The sequence below is a fragment of the Capra hircus genome, chromosome 11 (genome assembly GCF_001704415.2).
Source record: "Capra hircus breed San Clemente chromosome 11, ASM170441v1, whole genome shotgun sequence".
Lineage (NCBI taxonomy): Eukaryota > Metazoa > Chordata > Mammalia > Artiodactyla > Bovidae > Capra > Capra hircus.
The window spans coordinates 5,944,559-5,966,507 of NC_030818.1; the positions used below are offsets into that span (position 1 = coordinate 5,944,559).

General features: G+C 46.3%; 1 protein-coding gene across 2 annotated transcripts in view; it reads right to left on the bottom strand.

Moving 5' to 3' along the window:
* TBC1D8 (TBC1 domain family member 8) overlaps window positions 1-21,949 on the bottom strand; it is a 137,758-nt gene that overhangs the window by 35,277 nt on the left and 80,532 nt on the right. For both annotated transcript variants that reach the window (XM_018054925.1, XM_018054926.1), the window contains exons 4-8: window positions 19,046-19,274; window positions 12,883-13,123; window positions 4,873-5,080; window positions 1,304-1,498; window positions 215-382 (exon numbers count right to left, since the gene is read on the bottom strand). In XM_018054925.1, the coding sequence (XP_017910414.1) occupies window positions 215-382; window positions 1,304-1,498; window positions 4,873-5,080; window positions 12,883-13,123; window positions 19,046-19,274 (1,041 nt within the window). The remainder of the gene's footprint in view (window positions 1-214; window positions 383-1,303; window positions 1,499-4,872; window positions 5,081-12,882; window positions 13,124-19,045; window positions 19,275-21,949) is intronic.

Sequence of the window (21,949 nt, forward strand, 5' to 3'; positions counted from 1 at the left end):
TGAAGGGCAGGTGGAAAGTCACTGCCCCCCAACGTCCCACCACATCCTCCACCCACCCGGAAGAGTTCAGGCCACTGGCATCTCTGCCCCGTTCCACTTTTTGCCAATGAGGTGCCCAGGGCTGCCTAGGAACCTGTGTCAGGCCCACCCTAGGAGGAGCCTGGAGGCCACACCCCACCACCTCCATGTGCGAGGGTGGAGCCACGTCACTCACCATTCTCGAGTCCGGGCTCTGGCTGCCCGACTGCCGGAAAGCCTCGGGGTGCATCAGTGGGCTCGTTTCTTTCTCCCTTTCCTCGCTATTTTGCGAAGACAGCATCTCAAGACCCCCAAACCTGTGGTTGCCACTGCACAAGCTTGTTGAATGAAACACGGGTGAGGTCTGCATGGGAAGGAAAAAAAAGAATGACAAAAAGAGAAAGTCACTGCTTTAGTTACGGGGCAGTCTCTGTCTTTGGATGTGTGAGCTTAATAAACTTAAACATGCCTATCTGCTTGGGACTTACGGGAAAGGCACTCTAACACTAGACCCAGCGGAGCTGATCCTCAGGAAGGAGCATGGTCCACAGGGCTTTCCCAGCACCGCTGCTCCCTGGCTCACAGAACACGGCCCCGCGCAGGGCCAGGAAGCAAAGATTGCACCCTCAGCATCTGGAGCTGAAGACGGGCATCTGGAGAGAGCGGCTCTAGGGAACTGACAGACCTCCTCTCCTTTCCTCCTGTCACTACCCAGATGAAAAGCGGTCCAAAAACGGGGAGGACGGGTGTGAAGGAATCAGGGACTAGGTCCAGCAGATCTGGATTTACTGTGGCAGCTGTCCAATCTTAAAGACAGTGAATCATCTCACTGGGCAACTTACATCTGCCCCCAAATACTATAACATGACCCCCTCCAACCTCAGGGGGATGAGGGCACTGACCTCTCTAATAAAGAGGGTGTCCATTCACCTGTGTGTTGATTCCCCACCAAACCCTCCAACCTCTGAGAAGATGGCCTGTTGATCCCTGACACCTGAGTGTACCCCATCAACCCCTCTAACCTGTGAGCCCCATTAGCCCCTCCAACCTGTGGGTGAGTCCCCTTCAACCCCCTCTAACCCTGCCATACCCACTCAGGACACCCAGTGCATTAAAGATGATATCAGATTGTCTGCTACCCGGGTCCAGCATTATTGACATTTTTCTGGTACCCAAGTAGGTCATCGTTACATGCACTCCCCTTTGAAGACACCTGCCCTAGAGGTGCTGGTGCAAAAAAAGGGATTTTCCGTTTACAGACTCCGGCTGTCTCCAGGGCTCATACCAGCTCCTCATCCAGGGTGGTGTCATAGTGCACAGGGTGGTCGGCATGCACCAGCTTCAGTCTCGCCAGCAGACCCTCCACCAGGCTGTCACGGTCTCGGAGCTCAATGAACTGGAAGGCCATCTTGCTCCGGATGCTGACGATGATGGGGTTTGGCAGCAGACTCGTGTCCTCCATTTTCTCGATGCTCACAACCTGTTGCAGACAGTCACACGCACAGAGGCACAGAAGAGAGAAGAGGGGCAGGAGTTCAATTGCAGATGCAGAAAACAGAGAGAGAGGGACAAACCCAATAAGTGCATTAAGGAACCAGTACTAAGTTAGAAAGTATGGGATGCGGTGTATTTACAACAGCCCAAGGTGGGAGTAATTCAAGTGCCCCTGGCTGGATTAACGGATGAGACATAACCAAAACATGGGTCTACACACAGTGGGACATTATTCAGTCTTAAAAGGGATGGATGTTCTTTTTTTTTTTTTTTTTTTGCCAAACCATGTTGCATACAAGATCTTAGTTCCCTGACCAGGGCTTGAACTTGTGTCCCCTTCACTGACAGGCAGATTCTTAACCACTGGACCTAGGAAGTCCCAGAAAGGATGGATATTCTGACAAGCGCTGCAGTATGGATTCAGCTTAAGGGCGTTCTGCTAAGTGATACAGCCAGTCACAAAATGACAAATTTTGTAGGATTTCACTGATACAAGAGACCTATAGAGGTCAGGGCTTCCCAGGTACCTCAGTGGTAAGGAATCCACCTGCCAATGCAGGAGACATAAGAGACGCAGATTTGATCCCTGGGTCGGGAAGATTCCCTGGAGGAGGAAATGGCAACCTACTCCAGCATTCTTGCCTAGAGAATTCCATGGTCACAGGAAACTGGCGGGCTACAGTCCATAGGGTCACAAAGAGTTGGACATGACTGAGCACAGGGGAGTCAGGATTCATAGAGGCAGAAAGGATGGTGATGGATGCCTGGGGCTGAAGGAGGGAGATTTGGGGTGCTATTGTTTAATGGGGACAGGGTGTCAGTTCGGAAAGATGAAAAAATTCTGGTGATGGTTGCACAAAATGTGAATGTACTTAATACCACTGAACATAACACCTAAAAATAGTTAAAATGGTATGTATGTATATGTTCAGTTCAGTTCAGTCACTCAGACGTGTCCGACACTTTGGGACCCCATGGACTGCGGCATGCCAGGCCTCCCTGTCCATCAACAACTCCCGGAGCTTACTCAGACTGATGTCCATTGAGTCAGTGATGCCATCCAACCATCTCACCCTCTGTCGTCCCCTTCTCCTCCTGCCTTCAACCTTTCCCAGCATCAAGGTCTTTTCAAATGAGTCAGTTCTTCACATCAGGTGGCCAAAGTATTGGAGCTTCAATTTCAGCATCAGTCCTTCCAATGAATATTCAGGACTGTTTTCCTTTAGGAAGGACTGGTTGGATCTCCTTGCAGTCGAAGAGCCTCTCAAGAGTCTTCTCCAACACCACAGTTCAAAAGCATCAACTCTTCAGTGCTCAGCTTTCTTTATAGTCCAACTCTCACATCCATACATGACTATTGGAAAAACCATAGCCTTGACTAGACAGACCTTTGTGGGCAAAGTAATGTCTCTGCTTTTGAATATGCTGTCTAGGTTGGTCATAACTTTTCTTCTAAGGAGTAAATGTCGTTTAATTTCATGGCTGCAGTCACCATCTGCAGTGATTTTGGAGCCCTAAAAAATAAAGTCAGCCACTGTTTCCACATCTATTTCCCATGAAGTGATGGGACCAGATGCCATGATGTTAGTTCTCTGAACTTTGAGCTTTAAGCCAACTTTTTCATTCTCCTCTTTTACTTTCATCCAGAGGCTCTTTAGTTCCTCTTCACTTTCTGCCATAAGGGTGGTGTCATCTGCATATCTGAGGTTATTGATATTTCTCCCAGCAATCTTGATTCCAGCTTCTGCTTCATCCAACCCAGCATTTCTCATGATGTACCCTGCATATAAGTTAAATAAGCAGGGTGACAATATACAGCCTTGACATACTCCTTTTCCTATTTGGAACCAGTCTGTTGTTCCATGTCCAGTTCTAACTGTTGCTTACTGACCTGCATACAGGTTTCTCAAGAGGTAGGTCAGATGGTCTGGTATTCCCTTCTCTTAAGAATTTTCCACAGTTTGTGGTGATCCACACAGTCAAAGGCTTTGGCATAGTCAATAAAGCAGAAATAGATGTTTTTCTGGAATTCTCTTGCTTTTGCCATGATCCAGCGGAGGTTGGCAATTTGATCTCTGGTTCCTCTGCCTTTTCTAAGAACCAGCTTGAACATCTGGAGGTTCACGGTTCACGAACTGTTGAAGCCTGGCTTGGAGAATTTTGAGCATTACTTTGCTAGCATGTGAGATGAGTGCAATTGTGCAGTAGCTTGAACATTCTCTGACATTGCTTTTCTTTGGGATTGGGATGAAAACTGATCTTTTCCAGTCCTGTGGCCACTGCTGAGTTTTCCAAATTCGCTGGCATATTGAGTGCAGCACTTTCACAGCATCATCTTTTAGGATTTGAAATAGCTCAACTGGAATGCCATCACCTCCACTAGCTTTGTTCGTAGTAATGCTTCCTAAGGCCACTTGACTTCACATTATATGTATATAATTTTAAAAAATAACTATATAAGGAATTCTTGCTCTGCTCTAAAGGCATTTGTAAAATGAAGTCATCTGCTACAGAAAAATGGGGGTCAATCACATGAATGAAAAAATTGAGTTTTTCTGAATACTGCTTAGCCTGTACATTATAACAGCAGGAGTTTGGAAGTCTTGACATTTGACAGAGCTGCGGGTCCTGTCACTACAGACATGCCCCAAAATCACAGGACTGAGCTCAACAGATCTCAAAGCAGACTCCATTTACAAGAAGAGAACTCCGGAATTTTATAGCTGGAAAGTGACAGTGTTAGTTGCTCAGTCGTGTCTGACTCTTTGCAACCCCCTCCACGGTCTGTAGCTCATCAGGCTCCTCTGTCCATGGGATTCTTCAGGCAAGAATACTGGAGTAGGTAGCCATTCCCTTCTCCAGGAACGGTTCTGACTCAGGGATTGAATCCATGTTTCTTGCATTGCAGGTGGATTCTTTACCACCTGAGCCACCAGGAAGAGAAGCATTTTTCTAAATTTTTACGTAAAATTCCAGAAGGATATACAAACGAAGCAACTTGACATTTCTTTTCAACAGGTGATGTTTTACTCTCTTCCCTCCTGGTGGGTGAAAGGGGAGCACTCCTTCCTAAGGGCTGTTGGAAAAGCTTTCATTGCTAGGCATGAACATTTTAATAAGAGCTTTATCAATAATGTGGAGGCCAGCGTGCCTGTTCTCACCATTCACATCTATGCAAATTTCAGGTTGCCAGGCAACAACAGAAAAAAGCAGGGGCCCCTGGTCAACTCAGGCCAAGCATCCCTCTAGACTCGCCCATTCTCAGAGGCAGAGCCTTGCCCTGTGAGCATCCATCCCCTCCGTCTCCCAGCAACCACGATCCCCCCGCCCCCTGCCCCAACGGGAGGATGCCAGGTCTACCTCTCGGAGTGGCAGGATGACTTTGCAGCAGCCAGCCTCCTTGCTGGCAAAGCAGATGTAACTGTCGGAGGTGAACATCTGCCCAGCGGTGTGACAGCGGCTGAACGGGGTCCAGAGGGAACAGTCCAGGACAGCGTGCAGCTTCTCCCGCCTTGGCAGCCTGAAGAAGGCCCGGAAGAACTCGTTCTGTGCCCTAGCTTCCAGGTCCCTGGCAAAGGAGGGGAAGGGAAAGAGGCAGACATGGTGACTGAACTCACTAGATTATAAATAAAAACACTTTTAAACCCCTGGCACAACCTGATATAGAAGGGGATGCAGAAAGGTGCTAGGCCTCCAGTTCCTGCCCCTCTCCAGCCCCCTCCCCAACCCATGGCCAACCTTTGGAGTGAGAAGCAAAGGCCAAACAAGTCACCTCTGCACAGAGGTGATGCAGCGAACACAGACCAGGGCAAGTCTGCCTTCCTGGTTTGAGTAACACATGAATTATCGCAAAGCAAATGTGTAAGAATCTAGTATGAACTCTCCTACTCTGTTGGTGGAAACGTAGCTTGTTGCAGCCACTATGGAGAACAGAGTGGAGGTTCCTTAAAAAAACTAAAAATATGCTGATGTTTGATAGAAACCAGCACAATACTGTAAAGCAATTATGCTTCAATTAAAAATAACTAAATTTTTAAAAAAAAACTAAAAACAGAGCTACCATATGAGCCTGAAATCCCACTTCTGGGTATACAGCGGGAGGAAATGGTAACTCAAAGAGACACACATACCCAAGTGTTCACTGCAGCACTGTTTATAAGAGCCAGGACATGGAAGCAACCTGAATGTCCATCCACAGTTGAACGGATAAAGAAGATGTGGTATATTTAATATATACAGCAGAATATTACTCATACATTTTAAAAAAGAATGAAATAATGCCATTTGCAGCAACAGGGATGGACATACAGAGATTATCATATTAAATGAAGTAAGACAGAGAAAGACAAACACCATATCTATCACTGATTTGTGGGATCTAAAAAATTATACAAATGAATTATTTACAAAACAGACTTACAGGCTTTGAAAACACACTTAAGGTTACCAAAGGGGCGAGGCAGGGGAGGGGTAAATTAAAAGTTCAGGATTAACACATACACACTGCTATATATAAAACAGGTAATCACAGGACCGACTGTAGAGCACAAGGAACTCTTCTTAATACTCTGATAATCTATATGGGAAAAGAATCTTAAAAAGCATGGATATATGTACATGGGCAACTGAATTGCTTTGCGGTACACCTAAAACTAACACAGCATTGTAAGCCAACTATTGTGCTTGTGCTAAGTCACTTCAGTCGTGTCCTACTCTTTGTGACCCCGTGGACTGTAGCCCACCAGGCTCCTCTATCCATGGGCTTCTCCAGGCAAGAATACTGGAGTGGGTTGCATGCCCTCCTCCAGGGGATCTTCCTGACCCAGGGATCAAACCCATGTCTCTTGTCTCCTGAACTGGGCAGGCTTGTTCTTTACCACTGAGCCACCAGGGAAGTATCTAGTATAAAATCAAAATTAAATTTAAAAAAAAAGATCTAGAGAGAGAACTTTAAAGTGCCAGCGAAAAGCAGAAGCTGGCCACCCAAGGAGCCTGCACACACTTACTGGCTTCAGGGGCCCCAAGACTCTCTCCTGAGATGAATTGTGTGAGGTCCCCCTAAAACAGTGGGCTATCCTCATCTCACCCCATCCTTTACATCTTCAGAACTGATATTTCCTGGTTGAAGTGAAGGGCCAATCAATCTGTTTCTCGTTCCCACCCTCTGGGAAGCCCCCTCCCAGGCCTTGCCCCACTGGCCCCCTGGATCCCGCACCTGCATCGGGAGGGTCAGGCCGTCCTCTGGAGAGTCCTGTCAGCCCCATCCCCTCCTGCCTGCTCCCCTAGGAGGTCCAAGCTCGCTCTGCTCTGTGCCCCAAAGTCCCAGGGGAGCACCCGAGCCGCAATCACGACTAACCCGTAATCCGACCCTAAGGGCACCTTTCAAAGCCAGTATCTGGGAACGGAAGTAAAGCTACATCAACAAAAGGGGGAGGAGCACTCCAGCCCCACATTATTCCCTGAGCAAGGAGAGCCTGTTTTCCTCAAGTTCAACCTGGGCTGTCCTGGCAGGATGTCAAGTTGACTGAGTCATTACCTGTTTACGTCCACAGGCTGATGTCTCCAGGACAGAGAGCTGCAAGTGCGAACCTGCCAGGAGCTGGCAGGCACGACATTCCTTTCACTTTTGGAGGAAGTCACTCAAGTGCAGTGACCGGCAAAATACACCACGGCCCAAGACCCTGACGTCCACCGTGGGGCCCCAGACACCCGAGGGCCAGGCAGACTCACCACTGGCCATCGCTGGGGTCCTCTGTGCCCTTTCTCTCCTCTCCTTTCTACAAGTTTCCAGAACTTGGAGGTGGGGCCGACAGTCTTGTAGAATTCACCTGCTTCTGGAAGATTCTCAACACAGACGAGTTTTGTTCCAAAATGGATGACGTTTCCCAAAGGGTCTTAAGTGCTGCAGGCCTTCCATTTTCCTTTCCTTTGCTCATTTCTACCCCAAATTAAAAATGCCACCCCTGGAAGTACAGTCATGAAAAAGCATCAGGAACTGTGTGAAGAATCACCTGCGATCCCAAGCCCGTGGACAGACCAGAGCACTTCAGCTATGAGCTGGCCTCCCCGTCTGTGTGCAAACGTGGTGAAAAACGTCAAAGCTCCCCTTGGTGGTTCTCATGAGTGCTTTTCTTTCTGTTCACATTTATTGATTTGGCTGCACCAGGTCTTGGCTGCATCGAGTGGGATCTTCAATCTTCACTGGAACATGCAGGATCTTTGGTTGAGGCGTGGAACTCAGTTGCAGTATGTGGGATCTAGTTCCCTGATCAGGGATCGAACCCAGGCCCCTGGCATTGGCAGCACAGTCTTAGCCACTGGACCACCAGGGAAATCCCTCCATGAGCTCCTGAACAATGCATACAACAGGGATGGCTTTCTTCATTTTTAACAGATCTTTGTAAGCTAGACTAAAAACACTCAGGTATCAAATTATATAGAGACGACTAAAGAAATATGGGAGAGATGATATGGGAGAGAGCCGACCCTCTGTACTGGGTTGTTTTTCTAGGCCCCAAGACGGAGCGGGACACAGTGATGGGGAGCCTGGGGCCAGAGATACACAGAGGAGCTAGGGGCTGGGATCAGAAGACCAAAGGGTCCCCTTTCGTAAGAGGGGTGAGCAGCATCCACCCTCCACAAAGAACTCTCAGATTATCAGAAATGACACAAAACCAAGTGAAATTCAGTGGGACTTTACCCGAAATTCCACTTTTGTTTTCAAAAGCGATCAATTTACAACATACACATGGCAGGAAGGGTCTTTGAATCCTTTCTGAACACATGAAAACTCAGAGACACTGCCTGCCATTCAGACACCACTGATTAAAAAGACACACATTCCCCTAAACGCCCTCAATGTTCAGAGAAGACAGTAAACACTATAGCCGGCCAGGCTCCTCTGTCCATGAATTCTCCAGGCAGAATACTGGAGTGGATAGCCATTCCCTTCTCATGGGGATCTTCCTGACCCAGGGATCAAACCTGCGTCTCCTGCGTTGGCAGGCAGAATCTTTACCACTGAGGCATCAGGGAAGCCCTTAAGGAATAATAGCAGTGTTAAAAATCGATGAATGTTTTTAAAAAAGTTTTAATGAGGAGTGGTTCCTAAAAAAATTAAACTAGAATTACAATATGATCCAATAATTCTACTGGTGGGTGTGTGTCCAAAAAGAACTGAAAGCAGAGTCTTGAAGAGGTATTTGCACACCCATATTCACAGCAACGTTACTCAGAACAGCCAAAGGGAGAAGGAACTCGGTATCCACTGAGTAAGCAAAACGCAGTATATTGGTACAACGGAGTGCTGTTATTCAGTCTTAAAAAGGAAGGAGATTTTGACAATCTACAGGGTGGATGAACCTTGAGGACATTAGGCAAAGTCAAGTAAGACAGCCACACACACACACACACACATTAGGCAAAGTCAAGTAAGACAGACAGACAGACAGACAGACACACACACACACACACACACCACGAACAAATTCTTTAGGCTTTCACTAGAGGAGGCAGATCACAGAGATAGAAAGTAGAAGGGTGGGTGCCAGGGACTTGGGGATGGGTGGGGAGTCAGTGTTTACCGTGGACAGAGTTCAGTTTTGAAAGATGACATCTCTAAAGATGAATGGTGGTGATAATCACACAGCAACATGAATGTACTTATTAATAATACCACTGAACCATAGGCTTACAAATGATTAAGATGATCACTAATGATTAGGGAAATGCAAATCAAAACTACAATGCGATACCACCGGGCATACGTCAGAAGAGTCATCATCAAAAAGAACACAAATAATAATAATTGTTGGTGAGGATGTGAATAAAAAGGGGAAACCTTTACACTGTTGGTGGGAATGGAAATTGGTCCAGACACTATGGGGAAAAGTATGGAAGTTCCTCAGAAAACTAAAAGATCATATGACCGAGTAATTCCACTAAGATCACAGCATCTGGTGCCATCACTTCATGGCAAATAGATAGGGGGAAAAAATAGAAAAGGGACAGATTTTATTTTCTTGGGCTCCAAAATCACTGAGGATGATGACCACAGCCATGAAATTAAGACATTTGCTTCTTGGAAGAAAAGTTATGACAAACCTAGACAGCATATTAAAAAGCAGAGACAGCACTTTGCCAGCAAAGGTCAAAGCTGTGGTTTTTCCAGTAGTCATATATGGGTATGAGAGGTGGATCATAAAGAAGGCTGAGCGTCAAAGAACGGACGCTTTCGAATTGTGGTGCCGGAGAAGACCCTTGAGAGTCCTTTGTACAGCAAGGAGATCAAACCGGTCAATCCTAAAGGAAATGAACTTTGAATATTCATCGGAAGCATTGAAGCTGAAGCTGAAGCTCCAGTGCTTTAGCCACTTGATGTGAAGAGCTGACTCACTGGAAAAGACCCTGATGCTGGGAAAGATTGAGGGCAGGAGGAGAAGGGGGCGACAGAGGATGAGATGGTTGGATGGCATCACCAACTCAATGGACATGAATTTGAGCAAACTCCAGGAGATAGTGAGGGACAGGGAAGCCTGGCATGGGGTCACAAAGAGTCGGAAATGACCTAGTGACTGAACAATAGCTCCACTCCTGGGTATGCACACTCCTAAAAACAGAAGCAGTAATTTGAAAAGATACGTGCTCTCCAATGTTCACAGCAAGGCTATTTACAATTTCCAAGATATGGAAACAGCCTAGGTGTCCACCTGCAGATGGACAGATGAAGATGTGGTGTGTATACAATGGAATATTACTCAGCCATCTAAAAACAGCGACATTTTCCCATTTAGCAACATGGGTGGGATGGACTTGGAGGGCATTGTGCTAAGTGAAGTAAGCCAGACAGAGAAAGGCAAATCCCGTATGATACCATTTATATGCAGAATCTAAAATATAACAAAGCAGTGAATGAAACAGAAAAGCAGACTCATAGGGAACACACTAGTGGTTACGAGTGGAGAGAGGAGAGAGGGAGAGACAACACAGGAGTAAGGGATTTAAAAACCAATTATTGTGGGATAATATAAAATCACACTGGGGACTTCTTTGGTCTCCAGCAGTTAAGACTCCATGCTTCCCTGCCTAGATGTCCATCGACAAACCAGTGTATAAAGACGTTGTGGTACACGTACACAATGGAATATTGCTCAGTATAAAAAGGAACACATTTGAGTCGGTTCTCGTGAGGCAGGTGAACCTGGAGCTTGTTATACAGAGTGAAGTCAGTTAGAAAGAGAAAAACAAATACCCTATATTAACACACATATATGGAATTTAGAAAACAGGTACTGATGGACCTGTTTGCAGGGCAGGGATAGAGACGCAGACGTAGAGAACAGATTTGTAAACACACAGGGGCGGGGGCGCGTGGGACGACCTGAGAGGCACTGACGCACACACGCTACCATGCGCATGCGCAAGGAGAGAGCTCGTGGGGAGTCGCCGTACAGCCCGGGAGCGCAGCCGCTGCTGCGCGACAGCCAAGGGGGTGGGAGGAGGCTCCAGAGGGAGGCGACACGCGTATGCTCACGGCTGATTCACATTACGGAATGGCAGAAACCAGCAACACTGTAACGCAATTATCTTCCAATTAACAATAAAAACATTTTTAAAAAGACTCCAGGCTTCCAGAGCATGGGCTTCCCTGGTGGCTCAGAGGTTAAAGTGTCTGCCTCCAATGCGGGAGACCCGGGTTCGATCCCTGGGCTGGGAAGATCCTCTGAAGAAAGAAATGGCAACCCACTCCAGTACTCTTGCCTGGAGAATCCCAGGGATGGAGGAGCCTGGTAGGCTACAGTCTACAGGGTCGCAAAGAGTCAGACACGACTGAGCAACTTCACTTTCTTTCCAATGCATGGGGTGTGGGTTTGATCCCTGGTAGGGGAGCTAAGATTCTTACAGTGTGGCCAAAACATAAAAAATAAAATTAAAAAATCATGTGTGTGAAGCTTTTAAAAACTGAAAAGCACAGAATTTAAAGACTTTCATTCATTTTCAAAAAAGCTTCAAAAAACAAAAATGGTTAAGATGACAAAATTTGTATTATGTGTCAAGAACTAAAATGATGTGTGTGTTCAGTCATGTCCGACTCTTTGTGACCCCATGGACTGTAGCCCGCCAGGCTCCTCCGTCCATGGAATTCTCCAGGCAAGAATATTAGAGTGGGCTGCCATTTCCTCCTCCAGGGGATCTTCCCAACCCAGGGATCAAACTTGTATCTGTTGCGTTTTGTACATTACTACTAGCACCAGCTGGGAAGCTATGTAATGTGTATTTTACCGAAATAAAAACCTTTCTAATGACGAGCAGTATTCAGAAAGCAGTGGTGATTCTGTAACTACATCAAAAACATCCAGCCAGGGCAGCACTTTCTGGGAAACTTGCTTTTCAAAGGATCACAAACGTGAACGCTTACAAAGGCATCAGCTCAACAGTTACCCAGTTAGAACCATGAAGGCAGAAATCAGAATCAAGCTCAAACATCACGGTTTCAGTCTTGAATAATAAAGTCAAACTTCTTTACAGTGGCAACGACCTCAGAAGGCCTCATGTCCAGTATCAATTGGGAGCCAACAAATAACAAAGAATGTCGATCACACTCTTAGGAAGGCGCCTGTCTTTTCATACTGTTCATGGGGTTCTCACAGCAAGAATACTGGAGTGGCTGGCCATTCCCTCCACTGGTGGGCCACGTTTTGTCAGCACTCTCCCCAGTGACCTGCCTATCTTGGACGGCCCTGCACATCAAGGCTCCGTACCTTCACTGACCCATGCAAGTGCCTTCACCCCGACAAGACTGTGATCCATGAGGGGGATCAACTTTCTTAAGACAAATTGGTACCCAAAACATCCAGCGGTTCTGAAAGAGTCTTCTATAAAGTAATAGGAAAAAAACCCAAAATATTGTTTAATGTGTACTAACAGTTCCAGGCTGAACAGAATTCTATCATGAAGTTAGTTACCTGTATTGCATTTCCTGGAATTTTTTTTTTTTTTTTTTTTTTTTTGCTGTGCCACATGGCTTGCAGCTTAGTTCCCCAATCAGAGCTCAAACCCAGGATCACAGCAGTGAAAGCTAGGAGTCTTAGCTATGGTACCACCAGGGAGTTTCCTGGAAGTATTTTTTTATGAAAATCCATTTTGAAATAATATCTGAAAGGAAGGAGAAACTGGATCCAGGAATCAAAGCCTACTGCATAAAGGAAATGAAAAACCATCACTGCCAATCACAGGGGAAAAATGTGGATTATGTCATGAGGGAAATTTCAGTCTAACGCAATGAAGCTGACAAAGCACATGTCCAGGGTGGTGGTACATGGGCCGTAAGCCCCTGAGGGGTGAGGGGCAGCCTGGGACGCAGGATTCTACCTCTTGGTGATCTGGCTGGGCTCCTGCAGACCCGGGTCCAGGTCGAAGCCCTCATTGTCCAGCAGCCTCCGGAGCGTCACGTCGGCCAGCTGCTCCATGATCTTGAACACCTCGTCCAGGTTCAGAAACATGGAGAAGTCCCGCTCCTTGTTCTGGGTGGTGATGCGGATTGTATCCGTCAGAAAGACATTGGATGTCCTCTCCAACCTCTGGACGTCAACCCAAGGGACGACAAGTTTAACTAGAAGAGAAAAACAGCAACACAGGTTTTACCCTCAAACGTAACCCAAATTTGAATGCATCGGTGCAAAGCTTTTCCCGCAGCGGAAATGCAAATACTTTTTAAGCCAGAGCAGGAAAGAGGAAGCGCACAACTGCTTGGCAGCTGCTTTGTTAGAACCCAACTCATGTTCTAATCATTTTCTTCAAGATTTAAACCAAGCTGCTGGCTACTACACACGTACAAGGAACATCGTTCTGACATATTGAGTTAATAACAGGGAAACTTTCCCCCAAATAATTAAACTGAAATATTTGCAAAACATGCAGACGTTTCTTGATCCACATAAATTCTGGTTTCAATAGCTGCATTCATAACCTAAGCTATGAAAAAAATGGGAGGGCAAAAGAGGACTTGCAATCTGGTTTGGAGGAAGCGGTCCAACATTTAGACTGTGTCAAGTGACAGTTGTCCAAATCTTAGAAAACAGAGTACAGGCGCTTTCCATGGAACTCTCCTTAAAGTAATACAGTGCTAACAGCACCGTTCACAAGCGCCCTGTTCTCAGAAATGTCTCCTGTGCCGTGGTTGCCAGGCTTCGTGGCTGATGTGGAACAAACGGTGAGGGACATACATAGCAACTTAAAATGATCAATGTTATCAAACGTTAGGAACCATTTCTTCTTTCCAAGTTTCACTGACTTAACAAAATCAGGTTTAGTGATGATGACTGATAACTGTCAGAAAATAATTCATTTTCTTTTTCAAATTAAAAAAGGGGACAAGGAACTATTTTCATTTCTCTCCATTTATCTTGCAATAAGTGGCTAAAGAAGCTGAAGTTGATCAGTTCGATGAAGACCTAGAAAATCCCCTAGAACTAACATCAAAAAAAGATGTTCTATTCATCCCTGGGGATTGGGATGCAAAAGTCAAAGAGATATCTGGAGTAAGAGGCACGTTACAAGCCTTGGAGAACAAGATGAAGCGGGGCAAAGGCTGACTGAATTCTGCTAAGAGAGTGCATTGGTCACAGCAGATATCCTTTTTCAACAACACAGAAGACGACTTTATACACGGACGTCACCAAATGGCCAATACTGAAATCACATTGATCACATTCTTTGTAGCTGAGGATGGAGAAGCTATATACAGTCAGCAAAAATAAGACCTGGAGCCGCTGTGGCTCAGATCATCAGCATCTCATAGCAAAATTCAGTCTTAAGCTAAAGAAAGTGAGGAAGATCTTTAGGCCAGCCAGGTACATCTTAAATCAAATCTCCTATGAATATGCAGTGGAGGCAACGAATGGATTCAAGAGATTAGGACTTGTAAACAGTGTGCCTGAAGAACTATGGATGGAGCTCCGTTACTGTACAGGAGGCCGTGAACAAAACCATCCCAAAGAAAAAGAAAAGCAAGAAGGCAAAGGGGTTATCTGAGGAGGCCTCACAAACGGCTAAAGAAAGAAGCGAAGCGAAAAGCAAGGGAGAGAGGGAAAGGTGTATCCAACTAAACGCAGATTTCCAAAGAACAACACGGAGAGACAAGAAGGTCTTCTTCAAGGAACAGCACATAAAACTAGAGGAAGACAGAAGGGGAAAGACTAGAGATCTCTTCAGGAAAACTGGAGATATCAAGGGAACATTTTGCCCAAAGATGGGCCCAAAAAAGGAAATAAATGGTAGAGACCCCAGTAGATGCTGAAGAGTTCCAGAAAAGACGGAAAGAATACACAGAAGAACTGTAGCAAAAAGATCCAGATGAACCAGATGACTAAGATGGTTTGGTCAGCCACCCAGAGCAAGCCATTCAGGAAAGTGAAGTCAAGTGGGCCTTAGGAAGCAAAGCTGTTACTAAAGCTAGTGGATGTGATGGGATTCCAGTGGAACTATCCAAACCCTTAAAGGATGATGACCTCAAGGTGCTGCATTCAATATGTCAGCATATCTGGAAGACCCAGCAGTGGCCACAGGACTGGAAAAGGTCAATCCTCATTCCAAGTCCAAAGAAGGGTAGTACTAAAGAGTGTGCTAACCATCAGACAACTGCACTTATCTCCCATGCTAGTAAGGTCATGCTTGAAATGCTGTGTGCTAGGCTTCAGCATTATGTGAACCAAGATCTTCCAGATGGTCAAGCTGAATTTAGAAAAGGAAGAGGAAACAGAGATCAAACTGCCAACATTCAATGGATCATAGAGAAAGCTAAGGAATTCCAAAAACCATCTACCTCTGTTTCATTGACTACACCAAAGCCTTTGACTGTGTGGATCATAATAAACTATGGAAAGCTCTTAAAGAGATGGGAATACCAGACCATCTCATCTGTCTCCTGAGAAACCTGTATGTGGGTTACGAAGCAACAGTTAGAAGCCTGTATGGAACAACTGATTGTTTCAAGATTGAGAAAGGAGTACGACAGGGCTGTCTGCCATCACCCTGTTTGTTTAACCTAAACGCTGAGCATATCATGGGAAATGTCAAGCTGGATGAGTTATAAGCCAGAATCAAAATAGGTGGGAGAAACATCAACCTCCTAAAATATGAAGATGATACGACTCTAATGGCAGAAAGTGAAGAGGAACTAAAGAGCCTCTTGAAGAGGGTGAAGGAAGAGAGTGAAAGAGCCTGCTTAAAACTAAATATTAAAAATCGAAGATCATGGCATCCAGCCCCATCACTTCATGGCAAATAGAGAAGGAAAGGTGGGAGTAGCGACCGATTCCCTCTTCTTGGGCTCTAAAATCGCTGCAGATGGTGACTGCAGCCATGAAATCAGAAGACACTTGCTTCCTGGCAGGAAAGCTATGACCAACTAGATAGCTGGATATTCCTCTGCCGACAAAGGTCCATACAGTCCCAGTCACCACGTGTGGTAGTGAGAGCTGGACCGTAAAGAAGGCAGAGCACCAAAGAACTGATGCCTTCAAGCCATGGTGCTGGAGAAGACTCCTGAGAGTCCATCAAACCAGCCAAACCACTGATGCTGAAGTTGAAGCTCCAGTATTTTGGTCATCTGATGCAAACAGCTGAGCTTTTCATTGGAGAAGCTTTTTCACTGGAGAAGTCCCTCATGCTGGGAAAGACTGAAGACAGGAGCAGAGGGCATCAGAGGATGAGATGGCTGGATGGTATCACCGACGCAATGGACATGAGCTCTGGCAAACTTTGGGAGATGGTGAGGGTCAGAGAGACCTGGTGTGCTGCAGTCCACGTGGTCTCAAAGAGTCAGACACACCTGGGCAACAGAACAACAACAATCTCGCGATACTGTTTTCAGTGCTTTGATCATTTAAAAGGCCACATTTCTACATCAGGCCTGAGAATAAGCTTCTTAAGACCCTTACATTTGCTTTTATATAGTCTTTTTTCACGCACACACACCCCATCTACACTTGCGGCTTTCTCTCATTAAGCAACCACCTTGGGAAGAGCCCTGCACTTAAGAAGCTCATTCAAGTAGGAAAAATCAGACCACTGACTTGACAGGACCCAAAACGGAGAGACAAGTGCAGAACAAGTTACAAGGGGAGCAGCGAAGGCTTCTGAGAGATGAGAAAATCTGAACTGAATTTTGAAGGATGAACAAGAGTTCCAAACAGGCCTAAGAATGGGGAAGGCAAGGAGAGAGAAGGTGTTTAGTTTTGAGAAAAATTTCAGAAACCAGAAAACCCAGAATGGCAAGGGTTAGGTGGAAGCTGATTCCAAGGGTGGGGAAGGCTGTGCACACAGGGGGCGTGTACTGGGTGTCAGAGCCCAGGGGTGCAGCACAGGAAAGGCCAGGGGTGACCACGTGCAGGACGCTGGCCACAGCAGAGTACAGGAGGAGCCCTGCCTACTGGCTCCACGTGAAATAAAAACAAACGCAGGAAAGAAAAACACATACATTATATAAATATCAACACAGCATACACACCACCCTGCATGGGCACTTGAGACAACTTGTTCCAGAAGAAGTTTCAGTGGTCATGACTTTGAACATTTCAATATACCACTGACCCTGTGGCCTCCCTTCCTTACCTTGGAATCCTGTTGCCCAGGACGATGACTGTGGGTAGAAAAATGTGCAAGAAGTGAACTCTAGCCTGGATCTCAGGGGCTCCAGGGTGAGGAACCCCCTTCTACAAATACCTGCTAGGCTCACACCTCGGAATTCTTTAAATGGCCCCCTGGATTCAGAAGTACAGCTTGTTCTATTCCTTTAGAACTCCTGTGCCCTCAGTTACAACACTGTTTTCAAAGCAGCAAAAACTCTTCAGAAGGTGCATGAAGGGAGCTACAAAGAAAGGCTCCTTGAGGCAGGAGAAGACATGAATTCTCATAAAATCAAACCTCTGTAGATTGCAACTGACATATACAAGACGGTAAAGCATCTGCTTACAATGCGGGAGACCCAGGTTCAGTCTCTGGGTTGGAAAGATCTCCTGGAGCAGGAAATGGCAACCCACTCCAGTATTCTTGCCTGGAAAATCCCATGGACAGAGGAGCCCGGTGGGCTACAGTCCTGGGGGTCACAAAGAGTTGGCCACAACTGAGCGACTTCACTTTCATGTATAAAATAGATAACTAATAAGGACTTACTGTATAGCATAGGGGAACTCAATTCTCTGAAATGGGCCATACAGGGAAGGATCTGAAAAAGGAGTGGATAGGGACTTCCTAGTGGTCCCGCGGCTAAGGATCTGTGCTCCCAAGGCAGGGTCAGCGGTTCAGTCCCTGGTCAGGGAACAAGATCCCACATGCCACAACTAAGAGTTTGCATATCACAACTAAAATATCTCAGAGCAGCCAAAGACATAACCATTTAAAAAATAAAAAAGAGTGGATATATGTATATGTATTTCAGAAATTTCCTCAGACAACCTTAGATATGCAGATGACACCATCCTAATAGCAGAAAGCAAAGAGGAACCAAACATCCTCTTGAGGAAGGTAAAAGAGGAGAGTGAAAATGCTGGCTTAAAACTCAACATTCAAAAAGCTAAGATCATGGCATCTGGTCCCATCACTTCATGGCAAGTAGATGGGGAAACAATGGAAACAGTGGCAGATTTTCTTTTCTTGGGCTCTGAAATCACTGCAGATGTTAACTGCAGCCATGAAATTAAAGATGCTCGCTCCTTGGAAGAAAATCTATGACAAACCTAGACAGTGTATTAAAAAGCAGAGACATCACTTCGCTGACAAAGGTCCATATAGTCAAAGCTGTGGTTTTTCCAGTAGTCATGTATGGATGTGAGAGCTGGACCATAAAGAAGGCTGAGAGCCTAAGAATTGATGCTTTGAATTTTGGTGCTGGAGAAGACTCTTGAGAGTCCCTTCAACAGCAAGGAGATCAAACCAGTAAATCCTAAAAGAAATCAACCTGGAATATTCATTGGAAGCACTGATGCTAAAGCTCCAATACTTTGGCCACCTGATGCAAAGAGCTGACTCACTGGAAAAGACCCTGATGGTGGGAAAGATCGAAGGCAGGAGGAGAAGGAGGTGAAAGAGGATGGAATGGTTGGATGGCATCATCTACACAACGGGCATGAGTTTGAGCAAACTCTGGGAGATAGTGAAGGACAGGGAAGCCTGACGTGCTGCAGTCCATGGGGTCACAAAGAATTGGACACAACATCAACTAAACAGCAAAGTGTGTATGTATAACTGATTCACTTTGCTGTAGAATAAAAACTAACACAACATGGTAAATTAACTATACTCCAATAAAAATTTAAAAAAGAAAATCAAACCTCCTTAGAGGTACTCATATACATAATACAAAATGACGGTCTGTACAGGGCATTTGGAAATTAACCACATGCCACCTGTTACATCTCGACCACTTATTTAAATCTTTTGCCAACTAACTCTTCACGCAATGATGGTCTCGGGACCAGCGCTGAGCATCCCAAGAGCCAGCTCCATCCGGGAGGGACCCACTCGCCTCACTTACGCTCCTTGCCCAAGAAGAAGGAATAGAAGCAGAGGTGGTTGATGCTCAGGTACAGCCAGCCTTGGCGGGGCACCCGGCCCTTCCAGCAGCAGCATGAGTAATATGTGATCAGCTTCTCGGCCTCCGGGAAGTTGAACCTTGCCTCGAACTTCACCAAGGCCTCGCGGAACTTCTCAGGCTCCTCCTCCTGCTCGGCCAGCCTGCTGCTTGTCTCCTCGGCGATCAGAGCCTGACACACAGAGAGAGAAGGGTCCCCAGGTCAGGAAAAGGGCAAGGACAGCCGAGCACAGGCACCCGGGTAGCCAGCCCCACTCAGACAGACCCTTAGGATGGGTGAGGATCCGGTCCACCCTCCAGAAACATGCCCGGAGAGGAGGAAGCAAGCTGGGGGAATCCTCAGACCAGTCTCTCTCTTGGCCGCTCACCAACCGAGGCTTTGGGTAAATCTCCAACTTCTAAGCCCCAGTTCTCAAATGGGTTACTACCTTATAATCCCCCCCGCTCCTCCCTCCAGAGATAGGAGGTCAAATGATGGTCTTGGCAGGTATGGACTCAATGCATCAACTCTGAAGCATCATCCACGCCAGGGTTTAAAAGTTAGTCCTTTTATACAAAAGAACATCTCTATGAAACAGACTCATGGACACAGAGAACAGACCTCGGTTACGAAGGGGAATGGGGGGAGGGATGGATTGGGAAGGTTTGGGATTAGCAGGTGCAGACTACTATATATACGATGGATAAACAACAAGGTCCTACTGTAGAGCACGGGGAGCTGTATTCAACGTCCTGTGATCAAACATACACGAAAGGGTATTTTTTAAAAGAATGTGTGTATATAACTGAATCGCTTTGTAGTATAGCAGAAATTAACACATTATAAATCCACTATGCATGTGTGCTAAGTCACTTCAGTTGTGTTTGACTCTCTGCGACCCCATGGATTGTAGCCCGCCAGGCTCCTCTGTCCACAGGGTTCTTCAGGCAAGAATACTGGAGTGGCTTGCCATGGCCTCCTCCAGGGGGATCTTCCTGACCCAGGGATCAAACCCGAATCTCCTGTATATGTCTCCTGCATTGCAGGTGGATTTTTTACCTTCTGAGCCACCAGGGGACTGCTACCCACATCTACACCGCACGAGCCATTTTAGAAAATATCCTGCATATTACCATTAAAATAAAAATTTAAGTTACAGTTTCTTAAAAAAATAAGTCTGAAGGCTGGTAAAGAACTTTAAGGGATTTTCATTTCTCTCATGAGGTTTTTCTTTCTTTTCCAAATTTTATTTCACAAGACATTATAAAAGTTATAACTAAGAGGGGTATTTTATGTTTTAAAGATCTTTCTGATAAGGGTCATTTTTGGAGTGTTTACTGAATTTGTTACAATACTGTTTCAGTTTTATATTCTGGTGTTTTCTGGCAGAGAGACACATGGGATCTTAGCCCCCCAACTAGGTATCAAACCCATACCCACTGCATTGGAAGGCAGAATCTTAACCACTGGACCAGCAGGGAAGTCCCGAGAGGTATTTTTTCAAAGTTACCTAATATGCAATAAACGCTGTGCACCGTGAAATCTGAAGGGGATTTCTAAGAGGCCTCTACAGCAGGCAGACACGGTCACAAGGGCAGCCAGGCAGGCCCTGGCCTCCCTGATGGCTGAGTCAGCCCAACGCAGAGGCTTCCTTTAAAGTTCCATAGAGCAAGTTGAATGGTCAGGATACAGGTAGGAAAGCTCCAACTCCCAGATCCTTTCAATCTCCCAGGACAGACCAAGACCCAACGCCACATGGTGGCCCCAAAGACACAGCTGACCTCTGACCGGCCAGTCCCCTCAGTGCCAGCATCCACTCCAGGCCAGCAGCCTCCCGGGACTTAAAGGGCACGTCTGCTGTGAAGTATAAGGGATCAGAGTGAGTGAGTGAGTGAGTGAGTGAGTGAGTGAGTGAGTGTGTGTGTGTGCGTGTGTGCGCACGTGTACATGTGTGTGCGTGCATGTGTGTATACATGCATTGTGTGTGCACGTGTGTGTGTCTGTGTGGTTACATGCATGTGTGTGCACACACACGTGTATATCTGTGTGTGTACATGCATGTGTGTGTGTCTCTCTGTATATCTGTGTGTGTGTCTGTGTATCTGTGCGTGTGTCTGTGTATGCGTGTGTGCTCAGTCGTGTCTGACTCTTTGTGACCCCATGGACTGTAGCTCACTAGGCTCCTCTGTCCATAGGACTTCCCAGGGAAGAATACTGGAGAGGGTAGCCATTTCCTTCTCCAGGAGACCTTCACAGCCCAGGGATCAAACCCACGTCAACATGCATTGTAGGCGGATTCTTTACCACTAAGCCGCCTGGGAAGCCGCAAGGGATCAGTATATGCCCCCTCCCCAAATATGTCACTTGGGCTTAAGAATTATTTTGAGCTAAAGACACTTGAGAAATAGCAGATGTCAACAAAAGAAAAAGTTCTCTGCCCTTCCCCACTATTTACCTAAAAACAGGATACAAATCTCGATTTGTAAAGGTGTCTCCCCATCCTGTGCCAGAAAGAGGAAGACAGCTCTTCGGCTCTGACTCATCAGAGACAACTCTGAACTCTGACCAGCACGAGAGGCTCCAGACAGGAGGAGCCTACAGGGCAAACCCAACTGGAGTGGCTGGTCTCCCTCTGGGATCCAGCGTCTGGCAGCTCACCACCCTAAAAGCTCACACGCCTTGTTCCTTTGACTCGTCGCTTCTCTGTAAGTGTGCTATTCTTCACTGTGACAAGCCCGAGCCCTAACCATCCCACAGAGCTATGCACTGTGGAGTTTTTCCCACCCTATGTAACTGCCCAAGCTGATAAACTCTGCTTTTCTCATTAGGCTGTCTTCTGTTGGTTTAATTTCCAGGCCCGCAGCACA